The sequence below is a fragment of the Mytilus californianus genome, unplaced genomic scaffold, assembly GCF_021869535.1.
Source record: "Mytilus californianus isolate M0D057914Y unplaced genomic scaffold, xbMytCali1.0.p SCAF_8, whole genome shotgun sequence".
NCBI classification, from domain to species: domain Eukaryota; kingdom Metazoa; phylum Mollusca; class Bivalvia; order Mytilida; family Mytilidae; genus Mytilus; species Mytilus californianus.
This window is the reverse complement of record NW_026262734.1, coordinates 9154286-9177346: the sequence shown is the minus strand read 5'-3', so window position 1 is coordinate 9177346 and position 23061 is coordinate 9154286. Positions and strand designations below refer to the sequence as shown.

General features: G+C 32.0%; 2 protein-coding genes across 2 annotated transcripts; one reads left to right on the top strand and one right to left on the bottom strand.

Annotated features, from left to right (window-relative positions):
* Positions 1 to 1678: 1678 nt before the first annotated feature.
* Positions 1679 to 12429, bottom strand: LOC127710567 (tubulin delta chain-like). The gene is made up of 6 exons (XM_052216516.1): positions 12383 to 12429; positions 9938 to 10178; positions 8825 to 8947; positions 7159 to 7714; positions 5253 to 5417; positions 1679 to 2115 (listed from the first exon to the last, which is right to left on the bottom strand). The coding sequence occupies exons 2-6, from the start codon at positions 10040 to 10042 to the stop codon at positions 1712 to 1714; spliced, it is 1353 nt and encodes a 450-aa protein (XP_052072476.1). The 5' UTR covers positions 10043 to 10178; positions 12383 to 12429; the 3' UTR covers positions 1679 to 1711.
* A 58-nt stretch (positions 12430 to 12487) lies between these two features.
* LOC127710575 (uncharacterized) lies at positions 12488 to 18702 on the top strand. The gene is made up of 4 exons (XM_052216524.1): positions 12488 to 12577; positions 16147 to 16274; positions 17311 to 17446; positions 18349 to 18702. The coding sequence occupies exons 1-4, from the start codon at positions 12506 to 12508 to the stop codon at positions 18661 to 18663; spliced, it is 651 nt and encodes a 216-aa protein (XP_052072484.1). The 5' UTR covers positions 12488 to 12505; the 3' UTR covers positions 18664 to 18702.
* The last annotated feature ends 4359 nt before the right edge of the window (positions 18703 to 23061 follow it).

Below are 23061 nucleotides of genomic sequence, written 5' to 3'. Positions count from 1 at the left end.
CCTGTAGAAAATAAGAACACAAGTTTTTGGAAAATATACTACTAGGTTGAGATAAAATGAGTTTTCTCTTATGCTCTATGGAAGCAGTAAAAGAATTCCCTATGTTCAAGGTGTATTTCCCCCTTATTGTTTAAGTCACAGAATGGAAATAATTTCTAATGGTATACTACTGCAATGATTAACAATCTATTTCTTTTACAGTTCAACATGTACCCTTTTTATATTGTACCATTTGCTTTTGTATCTCATACTTTCTATGGATACCACAGCTTTTTTCTAGTCTCTCTATAGTACAAAATTTTTTCCCATGTGATGTGGAGCTCTATCGCTAGCAGCAGATACCACAGTAACTCCTATGTTAGAAATCATCCCATGACATGATTGGTTTAATAACTAATAGCTAAGTCATTTGTCTCCCTGTATAAATAGGTTGTAATCATAAATATATATAACAATCCCTCCAAATTTATAAATCATTTGTACCTTTAAATTGTCCATTTTCACTTTATTTTTCAAAGGTCAAGTTTTCCAACAATGGTCAACATGATTATGCTTGGTGATTGTCTGTTGATTGTAGTTTTTATTATCATATTTTAAAAGTCCTCTGACAGGCAATAAATTATAAAAAAAAAAGTTAAAAAGCTTCCAAATTTTACATGTAATGTACCGATTAATTAGTGTTCTCCCAACAAATGTCATATTTAAACATCTTGGTAAACAGAAAATTTGAGAAACTTTCAGATAGCATACCTTTCAAGCAATATAACTTCACATTACCGTGATGACAAAAGGCATGGCAAAAGGCCTAGGAAGAACACCTATACTCTAACATATGTCATGTATGTAGGCATTATTTGATGAGTGTCAAAATAAAGCTGATGTCTATCTTAAATGTAAACTCTTTGGAATAAACACATTTCAGTCAAATAAAAATTTGATTGGTGGATTTAGAATTTGACCTATTGTATAGACACCTGTCTATTGCTGGTTGATTTGTTGACCCTTTAGATGTTATTTGACTTTTTCAATCATTACGTTGCTCTTTCATTGAAGTATATCCAACATATCCATTCATTTATATATATGAAAATTGGAGTTTTATACAGTAAAAGATGTCCCTGGATTTTTCATATTAAATGCCCTATTGATTAATTGATTGTTGCTTGATAAATGTCCATTGGCAAATAGTTTCTATCCATATTAATAATAAACAAATAAACAATCAATAAAATAGGTAAATTTTGCAACATAGATCAACTTAGATGAAGGTAGAAACTTGCACTGCTACTGGAATATATTAAAGAGTATATTCCTCTGGTATATTGGAATACATCCACATTCTTTAGTCTCTGATGGATAATTATCTCATTGGTAGTCATACCACATCCCCTTCGTTTTTATAGCACAATTGAAGATACATTGGACTACCTGGAAACATAATTCTAACTCCAAGCCAACCAGTATTTGCTTCTAAATGCCAAGTGCTAGCAGAAAAGCAGGAAATACCAATTTTAAATCTCTGGTTTGACCCTGTCAAAATTAACATACAGGATCCTATACAGGAGCTAGAGATAAACAAGGTGGTTATATAAAATAGAAAAAATGTTGGATCTAGGACTTTGCAGAGAAAGAATCTAAGTATAAATACTACTTTCAAATAAACTGCTGCACAAGATAATTATGAAAATAGTTTATCTAGATAAACAGACTATTACAAATTTTTATAATTGGCAATAACTTGTTCTAAAGTTACAAAACTATCTACAAAATCTTCATCTACAAGTCCATGTTTATTATATTGATGTACGTATCCCCTTGAAGAAAACATATTCCAAGCTTTTCCCACTGTGTAATCCATTTGTATGATCGGTGATTTACTATTGGACAATAAACAAGCCGATTTCTCATACTGATTAAACACTCTTGGTTGTGTTCCTTTTAATAAAGCGCCCCCTGGTGGAACCCAAGGAGCATATAACATTGAATCTTCAAAGGCAGTGGTGTCAGCTGTGTTTACATCTTTTCCACGCAGCATTAGAAAATTAGCAAGTGACTGGTTGTGTTTGGCTCCACCTCTTGGTGTTTCATCACCGACCTTGACCTGCCAATCAATTCCTACAAAATACATGCAAAAAATATCACATGTAAATTGATGATTTAATCCATTGTAGTGCAAAGTTAAAACTACAGCTTTTTGAATATTTCATAGAGGTTTCATTTGCAAAGACATAAATATAGATGGTAACCTCTGCCACTACATGCAAGACCCTTATGGGTAGACAAGGTCGTCACACAACCCACGCAGTTGTAGCCTACCACTATGTACAGATTATTCAATCTTATCACCTTTATTATAACAATTTGAGACTCAATATTGCCATTTCCTTAACTTAAAAACTTTAAAATGTGATTGTCCCAAATCAAGAACATTGTTAGTAGTTATGACATATCTCAATATATTTTGTTAACTGGACAGTGTTCCAGCTAGGATTTGAAAATAGAGGGGCGCGTTTTTAAAAAAGGGCACTTTAGCGCGTTCTCACTGAAAAAAATCAAATACTTAATATTACCACATAATGACATATTTTTAGCAAGCATGTAGCTAAGTTAAATACTCTATACTATTATATACAAGTTTAAAAATCATTTATTTAGAACATATAAGTTAAAATCAAACTGAGAGCACTAATAGTCATTACTATATTCATTTCTCTTTCAGAACTACAGATTTTTTCAAAGAAGAGTTCAAATGCAAATAAATATTAAACAACATTGACAAGTCTTCTGTTTTTCTTTTTGAAGAAGGTTGTCACACATTGATCAAGAATTTTTTCAAATTTAGTTTCATCACAGTTTAATTTTACAGTTAATATTTTTGTTAATGTCTGTGTTTTCAAGTTTGCCCTGTGACTTGTCTTTATCAATTTGACCTGAGAGAATATTCTCTCCACCTCTGCTGTACTGAATGGTTGTATTATTGCAACACTGAATAGTTTTGCAACAAGAGGGTACATAGATAATAGGTTTTTATCCTTATGACAAGGTGAATGAAATAGCTCTAGCAGACTAGGTAAGGAACGATCTGTAAGTTCTGCTGATGACACAAGAGCTATAAAGTTCTGCCATTGAACAAATTTTGCAAAGCATGACATCAACTAATGTTCCATCCTCACTAAAGTCTTTGTAAAAATATAACCAGGAATACTGTTTCAACCAATTATTATTTATACCAACTTTGTGTTTCCCACTAGGATTTCTTGTTCGTGTGGAGGAAGGAAGTGTAGGGTTAGGATTTTCTTGAGCTGCTTTATTTGCTTGTATTTGTGGTTGTATAGGAGTTTTGGCTGTCTCAATTACAATTTCAGGGGTCTCATTTCCATCATTACTGAAAGAAGATAGGGAGAGTGGGGTAAACTTTACATTGAAAATTGTGTAGGTGTGGTTGTGAATTTAAATAAGAATGCCAATTAGACAATTGTCTTTATTTCGATCTTGAGAAATAGATTAATTCAACAAATAAGTTTTTTAATTCAACAAGCATCTCCATATATTTCATGTTGAGCGTATCTAATAATATCAATAAGTTTGTCAAAACGGATTTCAAAAAGAAAATTGATACAAAAATCGGACTTTCGAGAGCTCCGTAATCGGCACAATAATAAATTATTTCAACTTTGAAAGTTTATTATCAATTCAACAAGCATCTCCGTATATTTCATGTTGAGCGTATCTAATAATATCAATATTAAAGTTAGTCAAAACGGATTTCAATTTAAGAAAAATGATATAAAAATCGGACTTTCGAGTGCTCCGTAATCGGCGGAATTTACAATAGAAGAACAATTGCGATATCTGATAGAAACCTTTCTTCTTCATGATTTTTCATAAAAGTAAAGAATTGAATTATTTTTTTACCTTTGATGGTCATTATTCTTGAAAAAAGATGTAATAGACTGGCAAGTCTTTGATATTTTCTTCTTGTCATTTTCGAGTTGTTCAATTTTTCTTTTTTTCGTCGGCATTTTGCGTGTTGACGATTTACAATATACTATTGGAATGATTCTTTTTTAATTAACGTTATTTTATAAATAACAAATACAATAGAAATGAACATCGTTCACATTTATTTTATAAATTCTATTTTGCATCGTCAGGTGTTAAAAAATCAATTCATTTAACTTGTATGTTTGGTGCTTCAGGGCAAAGGGATTAGACAGGGTCGTAAATTTCACCTGATTAAGTAATTGACTCTAATCAAATAGGTGATTATATACAGGTAACAAGTGTCAACAATTTTAATCTGTTGTCTTAATGAAGTGTGTGTATAAAGAACTCAACAAAATGGCGACGATATGAGGAAAAAAGATCTTTTTTAAACTTTTTTCAAAAGGGCACAGAGGGGCGCAGCAGAAGGGCAGAAGGGCAGAGGGGCGCTTAAAAAAGGCAGAGGGGCGCAAAATTTCGGGGGCGGGGTGCGGCGCCCCTCCATTTCATGCTAGCTGGAACACTGCTGGAGAATTTAGTGTTGTTGTGTTCTGTGCTTAATTTTTCTAAATTTGTTTAAACTCAGGACGATTAAGACCTTGACATAAATGTATATCATCCTGTCTATTGTTGAAGACTGTATGTTAACAAATCCATATCTTTTGACTATTTCTGTCATTTGGGTTGCTGTCTCGAACTTTTTTTTGTATATTTATACAAGTTTTCAAGATGGAAGGCAAAAACACTAAAATTTGTCAAAAATCTCAATTAATGAAAATAAATCCTTTGAGCAGTTGATACATTGCACTAGTCATGTAAACTCATTTTGATTTTTTTGTAGATCACATATTGATGTATATTTGCAAACCTAGGACTTCAAAAAAAGGGTGGGCCCGCTTTCAAGGCAATGTTTGGAGATGGATTTGTAAAAAGTCTATGCATTTTTAACCATATATGTAACTACATAAGGGGGTGCCTGGGCCTTTGGGTCCCCCCCTTAAATCTGCATTGGTCATCTTTTAATCTATGCCTACCTTCTTCCATTGCAGCATCAGCTATCAACATCTGTCTGAGATGTTTCAGTAAGCCATGCCATTGGAATGAACTGAACTGTATAGATCATGTATTGATGTATATACTAGTAGACCTACCTTCCTCCATGGCAGCATCAGCTATCAACATCTGCCTGAGATGTTTCAGTAAGCCATGCCATTGGAATGAACTGAACTGTATAGATGATGTATTGATGTATATACTAATAGACCTACCTTCCTCCATGGCAGCATCAGCTATCAACATCTGTCTGAGATGTTTCAGTAAGCCATGCCATTGGAATGAACTGAACTGTATAGATGATTCTGGCATCTGAGGAATGTTCTTCATTGTTAACAATTTGTAATCTGATATAGGAACCATGTGCTCCATTATCTCACCTGAAAGGTAAATGAGATGCCATTTAGATAGCAGGGGAAAGATCAATTACAGATGTAATATAAATGGAAAGTGAAAGAACATTCAGTGAACAATCTCATACACAAAATGTACCACACAACATAAGGAAAAGAGCTTATAGTGACTTGCTGGTATAGTTTATTAGAAGTTAAAGCACTATTAAAACAATAAATATTAAGTGATAAATTTTGACAATCCCCCTTGGGAAATTGTGGTTCCTCATGTAAGATTTATAAATTGTCTAACTCATCTGAAGAGATGAAGGTTCTATTCCCAGACAGAAGTAATATGGGATATTCGTGATATTTGAACATGTTTGAACAAGTCCCTCTCTATCTTTATCTAATAATTATACTCCTCCATGATATTGATGAAAGGAACCATTCATTCAGATCTGAAGAGGATCTGAGAAAAAATTATGAGGCTATCCCAGCGACAAGATAAAAATGCTGATATGTTTACAAGTCGCCTTTTGAAAAGATGTTCCCTATTTTAGATTTTCTGATTATTGAATGCATCTCATGAGTTAAAATCTTCATTTAAAGGAGTAGGGCCATTAAGGCCTGGTTTTGGCCTAAGAAAATAAAATGTTTGACAACTATTTCAAATTGGCACATAATGTTTGGAAATGCATAGAGTGAAGAAATATAAATGAAAAACATAAGATTGCTTTTCTGATGACATCTCAATTACGTCATAATTTGTACCGTTTTCATGAAAATGATGAAAAATACAGAATGTGTGCAATTTTCCATTGTTATTTCCATTACGGAAACATCGTGCACAGCCAAGAAACAACAAAATAATTTAAGAGAAGCTTTATTATAACTATTTACATAATCTAACCAAATATAAAGTTGTTTCCTGGGTGTGCACATACTTTCCCAATCTAAAATATACTTAGAATTTGATGAAAAACAAGGAAATTCCAAGAAATTTTACAAAATATACAAATTTCGTCATGGTTTGTTGCCATGGTAGCTCGTTTAATGTGAAATTTTTTTTTTAAATTTTCTGAAAACCTTGTACCTTAGTCTAGTTAGGACAAATTTAAGAATATGTATAACTTTTAATTTTGCAGTATAATTTGGGCCAAATAAGGGCCTTATTGCACCTATAAAAATGAAGGTGTTAGTGATGCAACAACAATGTGATGATGGACAGACTGGCAGTGGCGTAGAGAAATGAATTAAGGAAATATTGTCAAAATTTATTAAGACTAGGAATCATAATCCATTAAGTCAATATTTATACATGTACTGTTCCATATAACAAATGTATAAACTCCTGTATAATAAAAAAATGTCAATATTTTTTTAAGATTTGTGTATTTTCATCAATTAAGTTCTCAATTCTTACCACAAAATTCCCTTATTACCAAATGCTTACCTGCAACATGTGCAGTGAGTAACATGACGGATGTCATAAGGAGCGCAGGAACTGCTTAACATTCTAGAGCACCTGAGTTCATCCCCCATTTTTTGGTGGAGTAACTGTTGCTCAACCTTAATTTTCTGTGAAGTGTTTTGTGGACTGTCTTTTCAGCATTGTTGCCATGGTGTCTGTTTTTATTAGACTTATGGTTTTTGATTATCCCTATAATGCCCTATGCTATCTTCTCTTTTTCAATACATCCTGTCTGTATAAACCTTTAAAAACTGCTTATTTTGTGGTACATGTAGGTCTCTTACAACTAAATACAGCTCAAATATAACATATTACCTATTGAATTAGAACATGTAAATCCTGGGTATTTATGTAATGTTCCTGGTGACAAAATACTCAAAAGTTTATGACAAATGACCTTGTTAATGTCCTTGAATGAAATCTTCTTGATATTCAACAACTGAGAACATATCTTATGTAAATGGTCATTCTGCATTACAATAACAGCATCCACAGTTCTGTATAGATGGGATAAAGTCAATATAGCATTGTAATTCTGCACGATTACCTCCCCTGTATTATATGGCCACACAACTTGATTAAGAATGAATGCATGAGGAAACTCATCACGAAGACATTCTGTGATATAAGCACCAACACCTGACCCAGTGCCTCCTGCCAGACTCATTAAAGACAAAAATCCACCGAGATTATCACATTTTTCTGCTTCTTTCTGGACCATTTCAATGACTTGGTCTTTAGCTTTTGGTCCATGAATACAGAAACCATGTGCCCAGTTGTTCCCTGATCCACGCTGTTGACTCAATTGCTGTTTATCAGGATACTGCCATTTTCCGGATTTTTTGGCGTCCATACATGTCTGGGCAATAACCTGTGAAATTCAACTGATATATTAATATTCAAATATTCTGACTAAAAATAAAGGTGGTGCTGCATGCAAGATGAGAAGTTACCTGTAGAGTTAGAGCACTTAAGATCACAATCTGTTAAACTGACTATTTATTTCTTTAAAGTTAAAATACTATCTATTGGTAAGTTTAATATGACAGGCCTTTTTCCAAGTGTGGAGATACAAATGTGGACATACACCCCTTTTCACAAAACAACAGGCAATTACTAGATATATGAAATTGGAGACTGAGAATCAAACTCCATCCAAGCAAATTTGTTTAGTGTGTGTTCAAATACATCAGTGTTAAGATACTCATCCGTCTAGATCATCTGCATGTCATTATTCATGTTCATATATCAAATATAAACAAGAATTTAATGCAGAAGTACAACATAAATGTTTTTGTTAGAATAGTGAGTTCTATTATTAAAATGGTGCCAGTAAGTTGCACAAACCAAATAATTGTTTTTTGTTTTTTTTATTTTAAATTTTATATTGGGCAAATGATGATTAATAGAAACTGCATTGATGAATAAATGAATGAAAGAATGAATGAATGAAACTGCATTAATAAATGGAAGGAAGGAAGGTACATGTATAAATGGTTGTTTTTATTTCATGTCACTAAGTACAATGTAAGTTTGTAGAAGGAGACAGGATGACATGTAATAACTAACCTAGATTAATCGATTTCTAAATTAATAAATTTTCATATCTTAAAAATTTCATTTTTTAAAATTGATTGTTTCATGCAAAGTTTACAGCTGAAATTCAATACTTAAAGAACCAATGATTTTATTCCTGTAAACTGGAATCCAAAAAATAATAGTACTTTCAAAGTACTGTAAATTTAGAAATTATTGCGATGTTTTTATTATTGCGAAAAATGCGACAGGGTTATAATCGCAATAATTTAAACTCGCATTTTGAAATTTTTTATATGAATTAAACAGGATTTTTCTCAATATCGCAAAAATTAAAATCGCATTTTAGTCTAAAACGACAAAATCGCAATAATAAATGCACGCAATAATTTCTGAATTTACAGTATACCAAAGCCTGCACAGTCAGTGGGAAAAAAATACCAACCTTAGGCTCCATATCAACCATTACAGCTCGAGCTCTAGGTAGCTGATTCTCTGATCGGCCATCTTGATAGAAAAACGTTGATAGAACATCATTAAAGTATTCCTCATTTCTGTTTGGTGGAACCTAAAATAAAAAAATAATTATTTCATATAAGTGTACTTCATGAGAAAATATTTATGGCTGAATTAATGAATAAAAGATTTGTGTGTATATCACTTATTATTTTTCTCTGATTGTGTATTTGTTTCATTGTATATAATTATGTATACAACTACATGAACAAATGAAAATGTAAAAAAATATTCCTGATTTCTTTGTTATAAGGTTAAAGGTGCTTGTTTTCTGAGTACCAATGGTAGTATTATATTAACTACATTTACCCAAATTACTTTTGTTCACTGCAAGCATTTGAATCCTGATTTAGCCACCTGAAGTCAAACTCTTGTATGAAAACGCCTTTTCTTTGATTTTTTAATGTTTTTTAAAGACACTTTTTCACTATTGATGAATTTGATGATTGTACAATGTATATGGATTTCACTTCATATCCTGAATTTAGTATGTAAATAGTCAATTTCTGTGTCATTTGGTCTCTTGTGGAGACTTGTTTCATTGGCAATCATACCACATCTTCTTATTTTCATATTTATAACTCTACCAAGTTTGCTGATAAATGCAAAATATGAGAAAAACTTTTTTCAATAAACAAATATATACGAGAAAATATCTGATGTCAGGTAGCAAGCATGTAGTAGAGACCTAAAGATTCCTTTCTTAAAAAAGAATATTATTTCAAAACATATTTTTCTTCACTAAACAAAGATAACGTGATGATTTGTTCAAGGTAAGATGAGTACATGAGTTCCATGGTTCTTGAATCAAATTCATTAGCGTGGTCCTGTGTGGACCCATTACTTTGAATCTGGCGAATCTAACATACATCAAAATTCACTGGAGTTCTCATTACCTGATTACAAAGACAAATTTTGTGATTTGCCTGGAAAAAAATTTCCAAGCGAGTGTCATAGAATCCTGGACATCTTTATCATAAAGACTCTTATAGGCAAAATAGTTACATAAGTATATAAACTGCACACTGTATGATTGACATACCAAAGTGTTTATAGGTTTCATATGAACATCATCCATAAGAGACTGGAACATCTGACCCCCGATCTGGTTCCCACATTGTCCCAGCTGTAGTGTTATAATAGACATCCTTCTGCTCCTAGCAATAAATCAAGAATCATCCAAGGTCTTTTTCTCATTTCACAATACTGTTTTCTACATCACATTCATGTAAGTCTTACTGCTGAAATAATCTTGATCTTACAATGTATATTATCATTTTCATCTGGAAAAAAGGAAAAATTCAACAACTCTATGCAGTCTCATTGTGGAGTTTATAAAAATGGAATGAATATATGCCGATGTATACATGTATCTCATGTATGTAAAAAGAGTTAATAAACTGTTATCACAGAGATATGTCTCGCTTTTTGGTTATTTTGATAATGCAAATGTTGAAATTAAAATAGCAACACTTTTACATGTAAGTTTTGAAAATATTCAAAGTCAATGAATCATGACTGAAGATACATGGCCAAACAATCTCCATGGAAATGAGATGTGCCAGTGCTAATACAACTGCATACCAAATACCATCGACTTATCATAAGTAGTTCCATTTAAACAAACCTAAACACAAACTAATACATGTAAACTAAGCAAAATTTCAAATTCAATAAACCATAACTGAGGGGGTGGGGTGAAATAATCTCCATTGTAATGAGATGTACCAATGCTAATACAACTGCATACCAAATATCATTGACCTACCACTAGTGGTTCCCCATAAACACACCTAATCACAAACTAATACATAAATAACTAAGCAAAAGTTTCAAAGTCAATAGACCATGACTGAGGGGGCAGGGCCAAATAATCGCCATGGAAATGAGATATGCCAATGCTTATACAACTGCATACCAATTATCATTAACTTACCACTAACGGTTCCCCTTAAACTGACCTAATCACAAACTAATACATGAAAACTAAGCAAAAATTTCAAAGTCAATAGACCATAACTGAGGGAGCGGGGCCAAATAATCTCCATGGTAATGAGATGTGCCAATACTAATACAACTGCATACCAAATATCTTTAACTTACTCCGTCAAGCAAGACAAAAATGACAAAGAAAAATAATTATCTTACATCAAACATGTCAAAATAATTTTTTTTATTAGCAGACATAATATTTCAGGGAAAAGTTCTTGTTTTCATTAACAATTATAGCTTACTTACTTTACATTATTAAAGTTTCCTTCATCATGCTCATGTGAAATAATCTAGAGCAGATAACATATATCATGTATATACTATAATATAGACAAATCTTGGTAAACTTCTACATCCCGTCACACTTACTAGCACAAGGTTTGCGTCCTGGTTGATTTTTATGTATCAGTACTAGTCATACATGAAACAGTACCATCCATGTGTATAAAACATTGTACAAAATGTATGTCTTATCATCTCTGCATCAATAGTTTATATGCTTTCAGGAGACAAAGTGTCTAAAATCTCGAAAACTTGACATATACGAACAAATATCCTTTCAAGTGAAAACAGAAATTTGATTATAGGACTGGAAAAAAAAAATTGAACTGTGCATAATGATATCTTTACAAGCTAAATAAGCACCCAATTAAAAGGGACATAAGTCACCAACAAATGTAGAAATAAATAGGCTAACTATTTTATAATAAACAAATATATGTGTTATTATCACAATAATTATGTATTTTTTAATGATGACAGTTTTTTCAACTATGTTGATCATTTGTACATCCTATAACATATATATCATATATAAATCTTCATAAGAAAACTGTTCACATTTGTCCAATTTGTGTGTTCGTCATGTTCTGATAGAGGAGACATGGCAAGATTGCTAATGAGACAAGTATCCAATGGAAATCCAAATGAAGCTAATATAAGCAAGGATAGGTCACCGTACAGCCATGAGCCTTCAACAATGAAAATGTATACATGTATGTCTAGAGTTGCTGGACCAATCCTTTTTCTTGAATCAACATCAATCAGGCTAGTCCAAATAATTATGACGTCTTGGAAGGCTATTTTAATTATTTACTTTGATGCTACTGAGGGATAAAAAAAAATTGAAATCGAAAAATACCCTCAGCAGACGGCATGATTATATATCTGGACTACATAATTTTATCAGGCAAGTATTTATACACATAAGCAGGGTAATTTGCATCTACCCAGCCCACAGCTCTAAAATACCCATTTAAATTGGCCCCAGACCTGAATCAGCTGGGGACCATAAGCAATTCCATAAACTCTAGCCAATTTCCTATGGAATTCTCAAAAAGTGTAAAAAAACATATTGTTGAAATGCCAACCAGAAGAGAAGAACTTTAGTGATTAATAGATGTTTATGGAAAACACATAAACTGCCTTTGGTGTGAATCTTTGAATAACTTTTTTTATCAATGAATTAATTCAAATGAGCTAGAACCATTTAAACCTTGTGTAAAGCTTGAAAAACAGTCTTGTTGTACACTCTTTAGTCGAGTCAATAGTCAATCAAGTGTTTGAACGGAAGGGCTCTTTTAATGGGAAGCGTCGATGCGACGTCGATTTTTCCAACATGGCGGCCTCCGTGCGATCAAAGATTTCTCCTTTGAAAAACCTGACTTTCCAGTCTTTTAATCACTACAAGGTATATATAGTGTGATTGCAAAATAGAAATAAGGTAACAAGTTCTTGGGTTCGATACAACTCCTTCAGTCGGACTTTTTCATTATCATGTTCGTCTTTATAAGAAAAAGACAAATTTAGCCATGTTTACACCACAATTTTTCTCTAACACTTAAACAGAATGGGGACAATCACCCAAAATAGATTACAATATACTGTTTGGCATAATAGGACACATGTGTCGAAGTCCTTATAACATGTGTGTGATCTGTTTAAGAGGACGAAGTCCGTATATAAATCATTGTAAATAACTATCAAATACTGCTTTTTGCAAAATTAAAACTACAGGATTTTGAATATCTTATTTCATGTATTTCTAAAGCCACCATTTATTTATAGGCAGTGTCTGCACGACCCCGCATGCGGGGACGAGTAGCCAAATTGGCATTTTTTAATTTTTGGAAAATTTTAGTTAGATTCTGTTGGCCTGTAAATATGATTTTTACAGGCCCGAGAGCAATTTTACAAGCCTGGGCTGCTGGGCCTGTGGTTCAGCGTGAAGACTGATATTTAAAATGCTCGGTGAGCCTCGCGTTTTAAATTTGAAAATTTAACTGTCTTGAGTGGATAAATACCGTATCACACTCGATGCAGTGGTAGAATCTATATATCCATTCAGAACTCCGGATTCATATTTTACTCCTTCTACTGTTGCACCTGAAATATGATAAAATATTTCAGGTGTTGATATATAGGTTAAAATGAACAATGTTATTTGAATTAATTATGTGTTATATAAATATATGTATAGATAATCTATTTTATTTATATATTTTTTTAAAGAACTTAAAACTGTTTTTATTTTGTTTTGTTTTTCTCACTTGTTTGTAATGCTTTTTAATTTGATTATCATTTAATTATTTTTTATGATAGATTCCATTATATCAAAAATTATAGTTAATATTTAAAGGAAAAATATTTAAAAACTAACCAGGGACATTTCTCATCTTTATGAGTAATCAATTTATACTCTAATTGCGCTAATTTCTGTGTTTTTTTCACATTTTATTCCCGATCTGATGACATTTAATAATAAAACCGGATGCAGGTACGCGTAGCCTACAAAGACTAATTTGGCTACTCGTCCCTGCATGCGCGGTCGAACAGATTCTGTCTTATTTATATGTTTTACAAATTATTACATTATATAAAACAACCAGTAACCTCTGAGATACCATACACAATTGATATAACTACTAGGGCTGAACAATCATTAAGTATTTAACAAAAATTTTTGCAACAAAGAATTCCCATTGAAATATTGTTTCTGGTGAAAAAGTAACTGAATTACAGTAATGTTTTGACAGAATATAAGTTCCCCCATAATGTTTGTTCCAAAGAACTTTTATCACAAAACAAAAGTTCCTTGGGAACTTTCCTTATATAATATTTTATCCAATGCTATAAGAAAATTCCCTTCACAAAGGATAAAATATTACATAATGAAAGTTCCCAATGGAACTTTTGTTATATGCTAAAATTTCTTTGGAGTAAATATTATGGACAATGTTTTGACGTTTTCCACCAGTATGAAACTTTGAATTGGAACTTTTGTTATGTGATCAAAGTTACCTATAACAGATATACTGATTTCTATCATGGTAGCAACATAAATATAAGTAACAACAAATGAGGCAAAAGCATTTTTAAACATATACATTGCATATACAAAACATTGTTTATATACAGGAATATTGGTTATGTTATAAAAGTTCCAGGAATATTGGTTATATTATAAATGTTCCAGGAATAGTTATCATGGTTATTGGTTATTAGATAATTAAAGTTCAAGGAATATTTATTATATGATCAAATTTCTAGGAATACATGTATATACTACAATATCCAAAATTATTTCTAGCTACAATTCATTAATTACAGTAATTAAGATGCAATCAGGTGTAATAAAAATCACATGACACTCTTTCTTTAAAGTATCAAATATTATGAAACCATATGATGTTTTAGTTCCAGGAAAATATGAAGGTGGAAATAATATTATGTAATGTTTGTTCCCAAGAACTTTTATTATCCGCATAGTTTTGTTCCAGGGGGAACAAGTATTATGCGGAACAAATATATGTTCACAAATGGTCAGATGTTGGTCCCATTGTTAGGAATTTTATATATGTCATCATTTTTAATGCAAACAAAGAAACACTATCTCCAGGTAGTGTTTTTTATGCCCCACCTACAATAGTAAAGGGGCATTATTTTTTTTCGGTCTGTGTGTCCGTTCGTTCGTCTGTCCGTCCGTCTGTCCCGCTTCAGGTTGAAGTTTTTGGTCAAGGTAATTTTTTATGAAGTTAAAGTCCAATCAACTTGAAACTTAGTACACATGTTCCCTATGATATGATTTTTTCTAATCTAAATGCCAAATTAGAGTTTTTACCCCATTTCACGGTCCACTGAACATAGTAAATGATAGTGCAAGTGGGGCATCCGTGTACTATGGACACATTCTTGTTTTCTCGTTATATGCATAAAGTATAATTTAGTTTAAAACATAACGATTAATTTGAAGCTAAAAACAACAAATATAAGTCGGCTTATTATTGATCTTTGTACAAATACAAAACTCTTGAGTTGAATTTCCCCAGAGAACTCATTTTTGTCGAGCCTTCGACTTTTGTCGAAAAAGCGAGACATAGCGATCCTACATTCCGTCGCCATCGTCGGCGGTGTCCACAAATATTCACTCTGTGGTTAAAGTTTTTGAATTTTAATAACTTTCTTAAACTATCCTGGATTTCTACCAAACTTGGACAGAAGTTTGTTTATGATCATAAGATAATATTCAAAAGTAAATTTTGTAAAAAAAAATTCCATTTTTTCCGTATTTTACTTATAAATGTACTTAGTTTTTCTGCCAAGAAACATAACATTCACTCTGTGGTTAAAGTTTTTGAAATTTTGATAACTTTCTTAAACTATCCTGGATTTCTACCAAACTTGGAAAGAAGCTTATTTATGATCAAAAGATAGTATCCAGAAGTAAATTTTGTAAAAAAGTAAAAAAAAAATCCATTTTTTCCATATTTTACTTATAAATGGACTAAGTTTTTCTTCCAGTTAACATTACATACAGTCTGCACTTTTAAGTTTTTAAAACATTTATTAGATTCTTAAACTATCCTGGATTTTTACCAAACTTGGACAGAAGCTACTTACAATCAAAAGATAGTATAGAGAGGAATATTTTTATTAATTTTTTTCCTCATTTTTGTTGAGCCTGCGATTAACAGCAAAAGTAGGCGAGACATTGGGTTCCGCCGAACCCTTACGAATTTTTTTACATACTCAAACAGGATACATGTACATTCAAATGTCTGTCCTCAATTAAGTCAATCAAACTTAACATTAGTATTTTAGGTTTTGTGCAGAAACCACTAATTTGGTTTAAATTTAAAAGACTATACAAGATTATTGTATCAAGTAATAATAGAAGTATAAAATTCATTACTGATGAGAAATACATAGAAAAAAACCTTTATTTATACTGTATGAGATATTTATTTATATCATTTGCAGATATTTGTCAGAACAGGATTTTTCGACAGATTTCGTGGTAAAGACTCATTTGAAGAGGAGCTAAAGAGAGAACAAAAAGAGGATAGAATAACATTTAAAGAAAGATTCCAGGGACTGAAGAAAAGATCGTAAGGAATATGATGAAGCTGTCAGTGAGATAGTAACACAACAGCACAAATTATATAAGACATAGCAGTGGGCAACCTATAGTCTTCAACAGTAGACATGGCAGTGGGCAACATATAATCTTCAACAGTAGACATGGCATATAGTCTTAAACAGTAGACATGGCAGTGGGCAACATATAGTCTTCAACAGTAGACATGGCAGTGGGCAACATATAGTCTTAAACAGTAGACATGGCAGTGGGCAACATATAGTCTTAAACAGTAGACATGGCAGTGGGCAACATATAGTCTTCAACAGTAGACATGGCAGTGGGCAACATATAGTCTTAAACAGTAGACATGGCAGTGGGCAACATATAGTTTTCAACAGTAGACATTGCAGTGGGCAACATATAGTCTTCAACAGTAGACATTGCAGTGGGCAACATATAGTCTTAAACAGTAGACATAGCAGTGGGCAACATATAGTCTTCAACAGTAGACAGTTATGAATAAAGGGAGATGTGGGGTATACATAAATGAGACAAGCCAAAAATAACCAAACACATCTATATATATAGCTAGAGGGCAACATAATCTTCCACAATAAGCATGTGTCTATACAAAATATCAAGCCCTTAATCTTCCTGAGAATATAAACTAGGCAAAAATCTTCTCCAGTGAAACCGCTGGGCCAAATCTGGACCAATCATGACCAATCATGGCCAATCATGGCCACAATCATAGGGTATACAATATGTCAAGCTATAAATTGTCCAAAGTCTTAAAAAAAGTTGTGAATAAATGACAGCAACGCCAAATTCAAGGGAGACAGATTTATACAAGTTCTTCTTGTTTCTGAATCCCAGTATTTCTATTGTATAGTTGTATTTTGTGCACTTTTGAAAATAAAATATTGTTTAAACTAAATTCTCAAAATAAGTAGAAACATTAAGATACAAATGTATGATAAAGAGAGCTACTGACTTTAGGACAGGAACATGAATTTTACTGTATATATATTTTAAGTTTCTAACCTTGTGACATTTTATGTTAGTGGTATCCAGACAGTGAGAGGTTATAAACCAGTAGAAGATGTAGAACAGAAGATACAAACTATAACTAATGATCTCTATGGTAACAGTGATAACTGGTTATCTACTCAACTAGAAGATAGAACTCAGAAATTCAAGGTAAGATATACATTTGGCTCAGGGTCACCTAAGTGTCATGTGAGATATCACCACCATTTTATTTTGTATATTTAAACTTTGTCCTAGTATTAATTCTGGAAACACAAGGCTGAACTTAACCAAAAATGAATGGAATTAAAATAAAATTTTCCCTACAAAAACTTTATACAAGTGTACCGGTATTTTGTTTTCATGATAGAAAGAGACCATTTTGCTATGTGAGCTTTGCCGTTACTTTGAGTCCTTCATCCATAAGCTTTTCTTTAAAAATCTGCTCCTCTGAAATTGCTGAATGGATTGAAACCAAAGTTTGTCAACTTCATTTATAAGATGTCAACTAAAAGTATAAATTTTGTGAATATTGGCCCTGGTACATACATTTTTTTGCTGTTCACTATAGGAGTTAAAACGATCAGCATGACAATTTCTATCTACTCCGTTATTTTTGACAACCCATTTGGAGTTATTGCCCCTGAAATGGTAATTTTTACTGTTTTCATAGTTTTGGGTGTTATCTAATAAAGTTTAGGAGGTAGGTTAAACATGTAAATTACAAAAATGATCAGCAACACAAAAAGTTACTATAGTATGTGTATATTAAAGTCCTAATTAGTAAACTGGTGATTTTTTTCACCAGGTGTGCCTCTTGGTTAAACACTTTAAATGAATGGTCATTTTGAAAATGTCTTCAGAAATGTCCATTCAGTGCTTATTGTCTGTTTACTTTACCGGAATTGCTGAATTGAGTAGAACAAGCATATGTACAATACAAATAAAACACTAGATTTGATAACTGAAAATCATTTATCTATGTCTTGTAAATAAAACTGTAATAGTAGGTTGAGAAATTTTACAAAATTAAGATCACATGTTTTAAATGCTTTTCTTTATTTTTCATCCAGTTTCTTACAAAATGCCAAACAGAATTTGACCACATGGTAACAAATATGGATTTGAATTCAATGAACACTGTTGAAGATGTAGTGAACTACTTTAAAACTGAAGTGAAGGACTCTTGTGCCTATGAAGATATTTTAAAATTGGATTTACCTAAGAATTTACACATGAACATGGAATATTCAAACATGTTATTGCACTCTGATCTTGAAGATCCAAATGACGAATACCAGTACTACAAAAAGGATGAGAAAAATATTAAATATCGTCGAAAATATAAGGCTCAAATTGACAAAGAGTTAGAAGTGTTACAACATTGATATTCTGTTTTAATAAATTTAATTGTGTATACATGAAAATCAGCAACTTTTCTTTATTCCTACTTGGTTATTTAGCATTTATATGATGTGCTGTGTTACTTCTTAGAATATCATTAAACATCCATCTATTCAAAACTGTAGGGCAAATATCACTCCAACTACGTTGTGTGTCTGCATTCTCTATTTTACATTTAAGATGTGGAATATATCATATACAATAATATATAAAAATAAGAAAGTGTGGTATTATTGCCAAATAATTTAATTTTGGATATAACACGTCTTCTGATTGGCTGAAAGTGTTTTGTCTATCAGCTCATAAACATAATGTTGTCATGTGACCGCAACGTCTCATTAAGGAATGACTGTAATATTTTTTCTGTCTTTTCCAAATAACATAAAAAATGTGGTGCACACTTTTAAATAACCCGCTACGTGGGTTATTCAGTGTGCACCAATTTTTTATGTTATTTCTTCATAGACAGAAAAAATATTACAGTCATTCCTTAATGAGACAACTCTCCACCAGAGAAAAAATTATGTAGAAGGTTAGGAACTACAAGTCACTGTACAGTCTTCAACAATGAGCAAACCCCATACCACATAGCAAGCTATGAAATATGTACTTTGATAAGAAAAGCAGTTTAATGACACAAACATACAATAGGCATCTGTAGTGGTGAATGGAATTGGTCAGATTTTCAGATTTCTAATCACTGAATATATAGACATACATAGATTGATTGATAGGCACTTTTTTCTCTCAGGTATCCTATTTAACAGTTCTGATTTATGACCCTACAATTGTTTAAAAATGAAATTCCTGATCATATGGGTCATTGTCTTTAATAGCAATTCTCTGTAACCATCAACCAAGTTGCGGCACACATAGTCTCAGATTTTTTTGAAATTTTGTTTATTAATAGCTATTCACAAACATATTAGAAATATATTGACAAAAAATTTGATGATGTCCCCTTGGATTTTGGCTCAAAATTGTCTTTTTTGAGGTAAAAAAAAATACCATTTCCAGGCAGCTATCATGCACACATTTCAATTTTGATGAATATTGTAACATTTGTTCATTAAAATATAACCTTTAATTAGATAGATAAAAGATAAAAAATAATTCTAATGAAAAGGGGAGAAGGTGGCAACACTGATTAAAATAAGGGAGTTTTCATTGTAATCAAGAAAGCAAATTATAGGCATTTTGCATGAACTAATTACAAATTTTTGCATCCACACCCATTTACATTGAACATAAACTAACACTGTTGCCTAGTAATAATTTATAACTTAAGGTTTGGGATTCAGGTTGCTAGGGTGGTTGCTAAGATAACCTAAAAGTGAAATTTTTGTTATTTTAAAAATAATTTTGACCTTGTTATCTATGACAGATAAAGGATGAAAATCAATTGAAAAATGTTGCGCATTCAATTACCTTAAGTTTGTTCCAAAAATAAAAGGTTATTGATGAGCTTGAGTCTTTTTCATTAGATTTTGTCAGAAATGGTTACAAATATATCTTTACCTTGAATAGAAAAAATGTTTAGAACAATTTTTTTTTTTTGACAACAAGGATAAATGCCAGAGGTCAAGGTAATGAACAGATATATCATGTTATGGAGGGGTATTTGAGAAAAATACCAGTCGAGGGACTGTTAAATTTCCCGAGCCGCTAGGCAAGGGAAATTTGGTCCCAAGACTGGTATTTTTCGCAAATACCCCTCAATATCATGATATATCTGTTTAATTACACCGAATAGATTTTGATTGAAACTCTCTGTACTGGTGAAAGGAAATATTGATTTACTAGTCAGCTGTAACCCATAAACATGTTTATGCATAATTTTGAGGATAAGTAGAGACTATCATAATACCGCGGGAATTATGCATGTACTTATACGCGTTAACGCTGTCTTGATGTAACGTAGTATCCTAATGATTTTGGCGGGAAGAAGTCTGGGAGGGTAAAAAAGGAATATCCAAAATGGCAAATACCACGGCATAGAGGGGAATTTGAGGCAAATTCACCGGCAGTGGTGAAAAAACATGCAAATTCGTTTGAAATGAGAAAAAAAGTTTAGAATATGCGAAAAATACACTGGCTACCAACCAATCAAAATCCAGCATTCTTATATAAGGTGTAATTATGTCAAAAATTCTTAGCAACTACCCTTACTTGATATAAAAGTACCTAGCAACCATACATACTTGGGTTCAGACTAATAATAACTGTTATATAGACTGATAGATCCTTATTGAAAGGTGAGGGGTCAATATAGTTGGAAAATGCCTAGCAATCATCAATGTTTTGATCCCTTATGACAAAATTCTGAAATTTTGAAACTAAAATGTAATTCTTTTTTTCAATTAGAATGTCAAACTCCTTTTAAGAACAGAAATAATTTACTGACATGATTTTACTTGTGTGTATTTCAGTTAATCATCAGCTACGTTGTCACCTGTTCTAACTTAAAACATCATAGATATTTTTGTGTGTATTTAGTGTTCTTTAAATCATTTGAAATAAGTACTAAGGCTGTTTTCCCAGGCATATATATAGGTTTACAACAAGGGGTGAAGTGGTCAATAGCGTACAGTAGTTTTTAGTAGCCATTCTCATATTGTGGAAAATGCCTAGCAACCATCAGTTTTTGTATTGCTGAGGACAAAATGTAAAACAAATATTTCTGATCATGATTTAAAGATCTTTCCTTTAAACTCACCTGGCTCTTAAGAGCATTATGGGGTTATATAAACACTGGGCGTTCGTCGTTGTCATCATTTTGTACATTGTCTGTCTAAAATATTTCCCATTAAAACTGCATAATCAAATGTTATCAAACTTAACAGTAATAATGCATAGCATATATTCTGTAAAAAGCCTGTATTCTGTTGCTACCTGATAAAAATTATGGCTGGTACAGGTAAAAATAAAGCACTGAAATTAAAACGATAGTTCTTGGCTTAATTTACCAGTATAATATTCAATGGTTGGTAGGTGTTGATCTATCTTAAATTTTCAGAACAGAAATTAAATGTCACTGAGCTTTTAGCAAATTTTATAGTTATTTTACTTGAAAAATATTTTAGATAGAATATCACAGAAATACTTAAAATGACTTTAAACAACGATTTTTACCAAGTTTGGATTTTTTTTGCCTTGGTTACATGGCAAATTAAGCTTTTCTCATCTCTCGCCGTCTGCCATCTTCGTCTGTAAACTTGTACAAAAGTCTGGTTCTTTGAAATTACTGAGCAAATTGGAACCAAAACTTGTCATTCTTATGATATATAGATAAAAACAAACATCTGAAGGGACATAAATACACTATAATATAGAATTAAGGACACTGTTGAATAAAAACTTGGATTTTGCGTTTTTGCTTGAAATGTAATTCTAATTTTATTGTATCAATTTTATGCATACATACCAGGTGAATCACAGAATAATTGGGGGCCTCGGATAGAAAGTTATTTAGCATATTTAAGTTATTTGTATTGAAAACTTTTATAGATGGAATGAAGATTTAATAGCCAAAATTTCCAACAAGACTAATTAATCAATATGACTGTAATTGTCGTATTGACTCCATATATGTCCTTAAATGACGACTGTTACTCTTTTTATATGACCGCAAAAATTTAAAAATGTTTGGCCGTATATTGGTATCACGTTGTCATCGTCGTTTTCGTCAGCGTCGTCCAAAGACAGATGGTTTCAGATAATAACTTTAGTATCAGTTAATAGAAATCAATTAAATTTTAACACAAGGTTTATAACCACTAAAGGAAGGTTGGGATTGATTTTGGGGGTTATGGTCCCTACTGTTTAGGAATTAGGGGCCAAAAAGGGGCCCAAATAAGCATTTTTGTAGTTTCTAGACAATAACTTTTGTTAAAGTGTATGAATCTCTCTGAAATTATACCACAAGTTTCCATACTACACAGGGATGGTTAGGATTGACTTTTGGGGGGTAATGGCTCAAACCATTTAGGAATTAGGGGCAAAAAAGGGGAAAAACAAGGGTTTTTCTGGTTAATGGACAATTGAGATAATTTAATAGCAGTGTAAGGGAGGTAATCCAAATCAAAATCCAAATCAATTTAAATAACAATGTTTGATTACCTCCCTTACACTGCTTGTAAATTATGTATTAAGAAATGATGATTGTCTGAGATACTGACCATAACTTGAGGGAAAGAATTGTTTTTTGGAATAAGGGAAAGGGGGGAGGTGAAAAAAATTGGAGGGGGACAATTTTTCTCATTTCAGATTTCAAAAGTTAAAAGAAAATTTCTTCAAATATTTTTTGGGGGTTAATATTCAACAGCAAAGTGTATTGCACAAACGCAAAAAATTGAATATAAATTCAAATCATATAACCAATT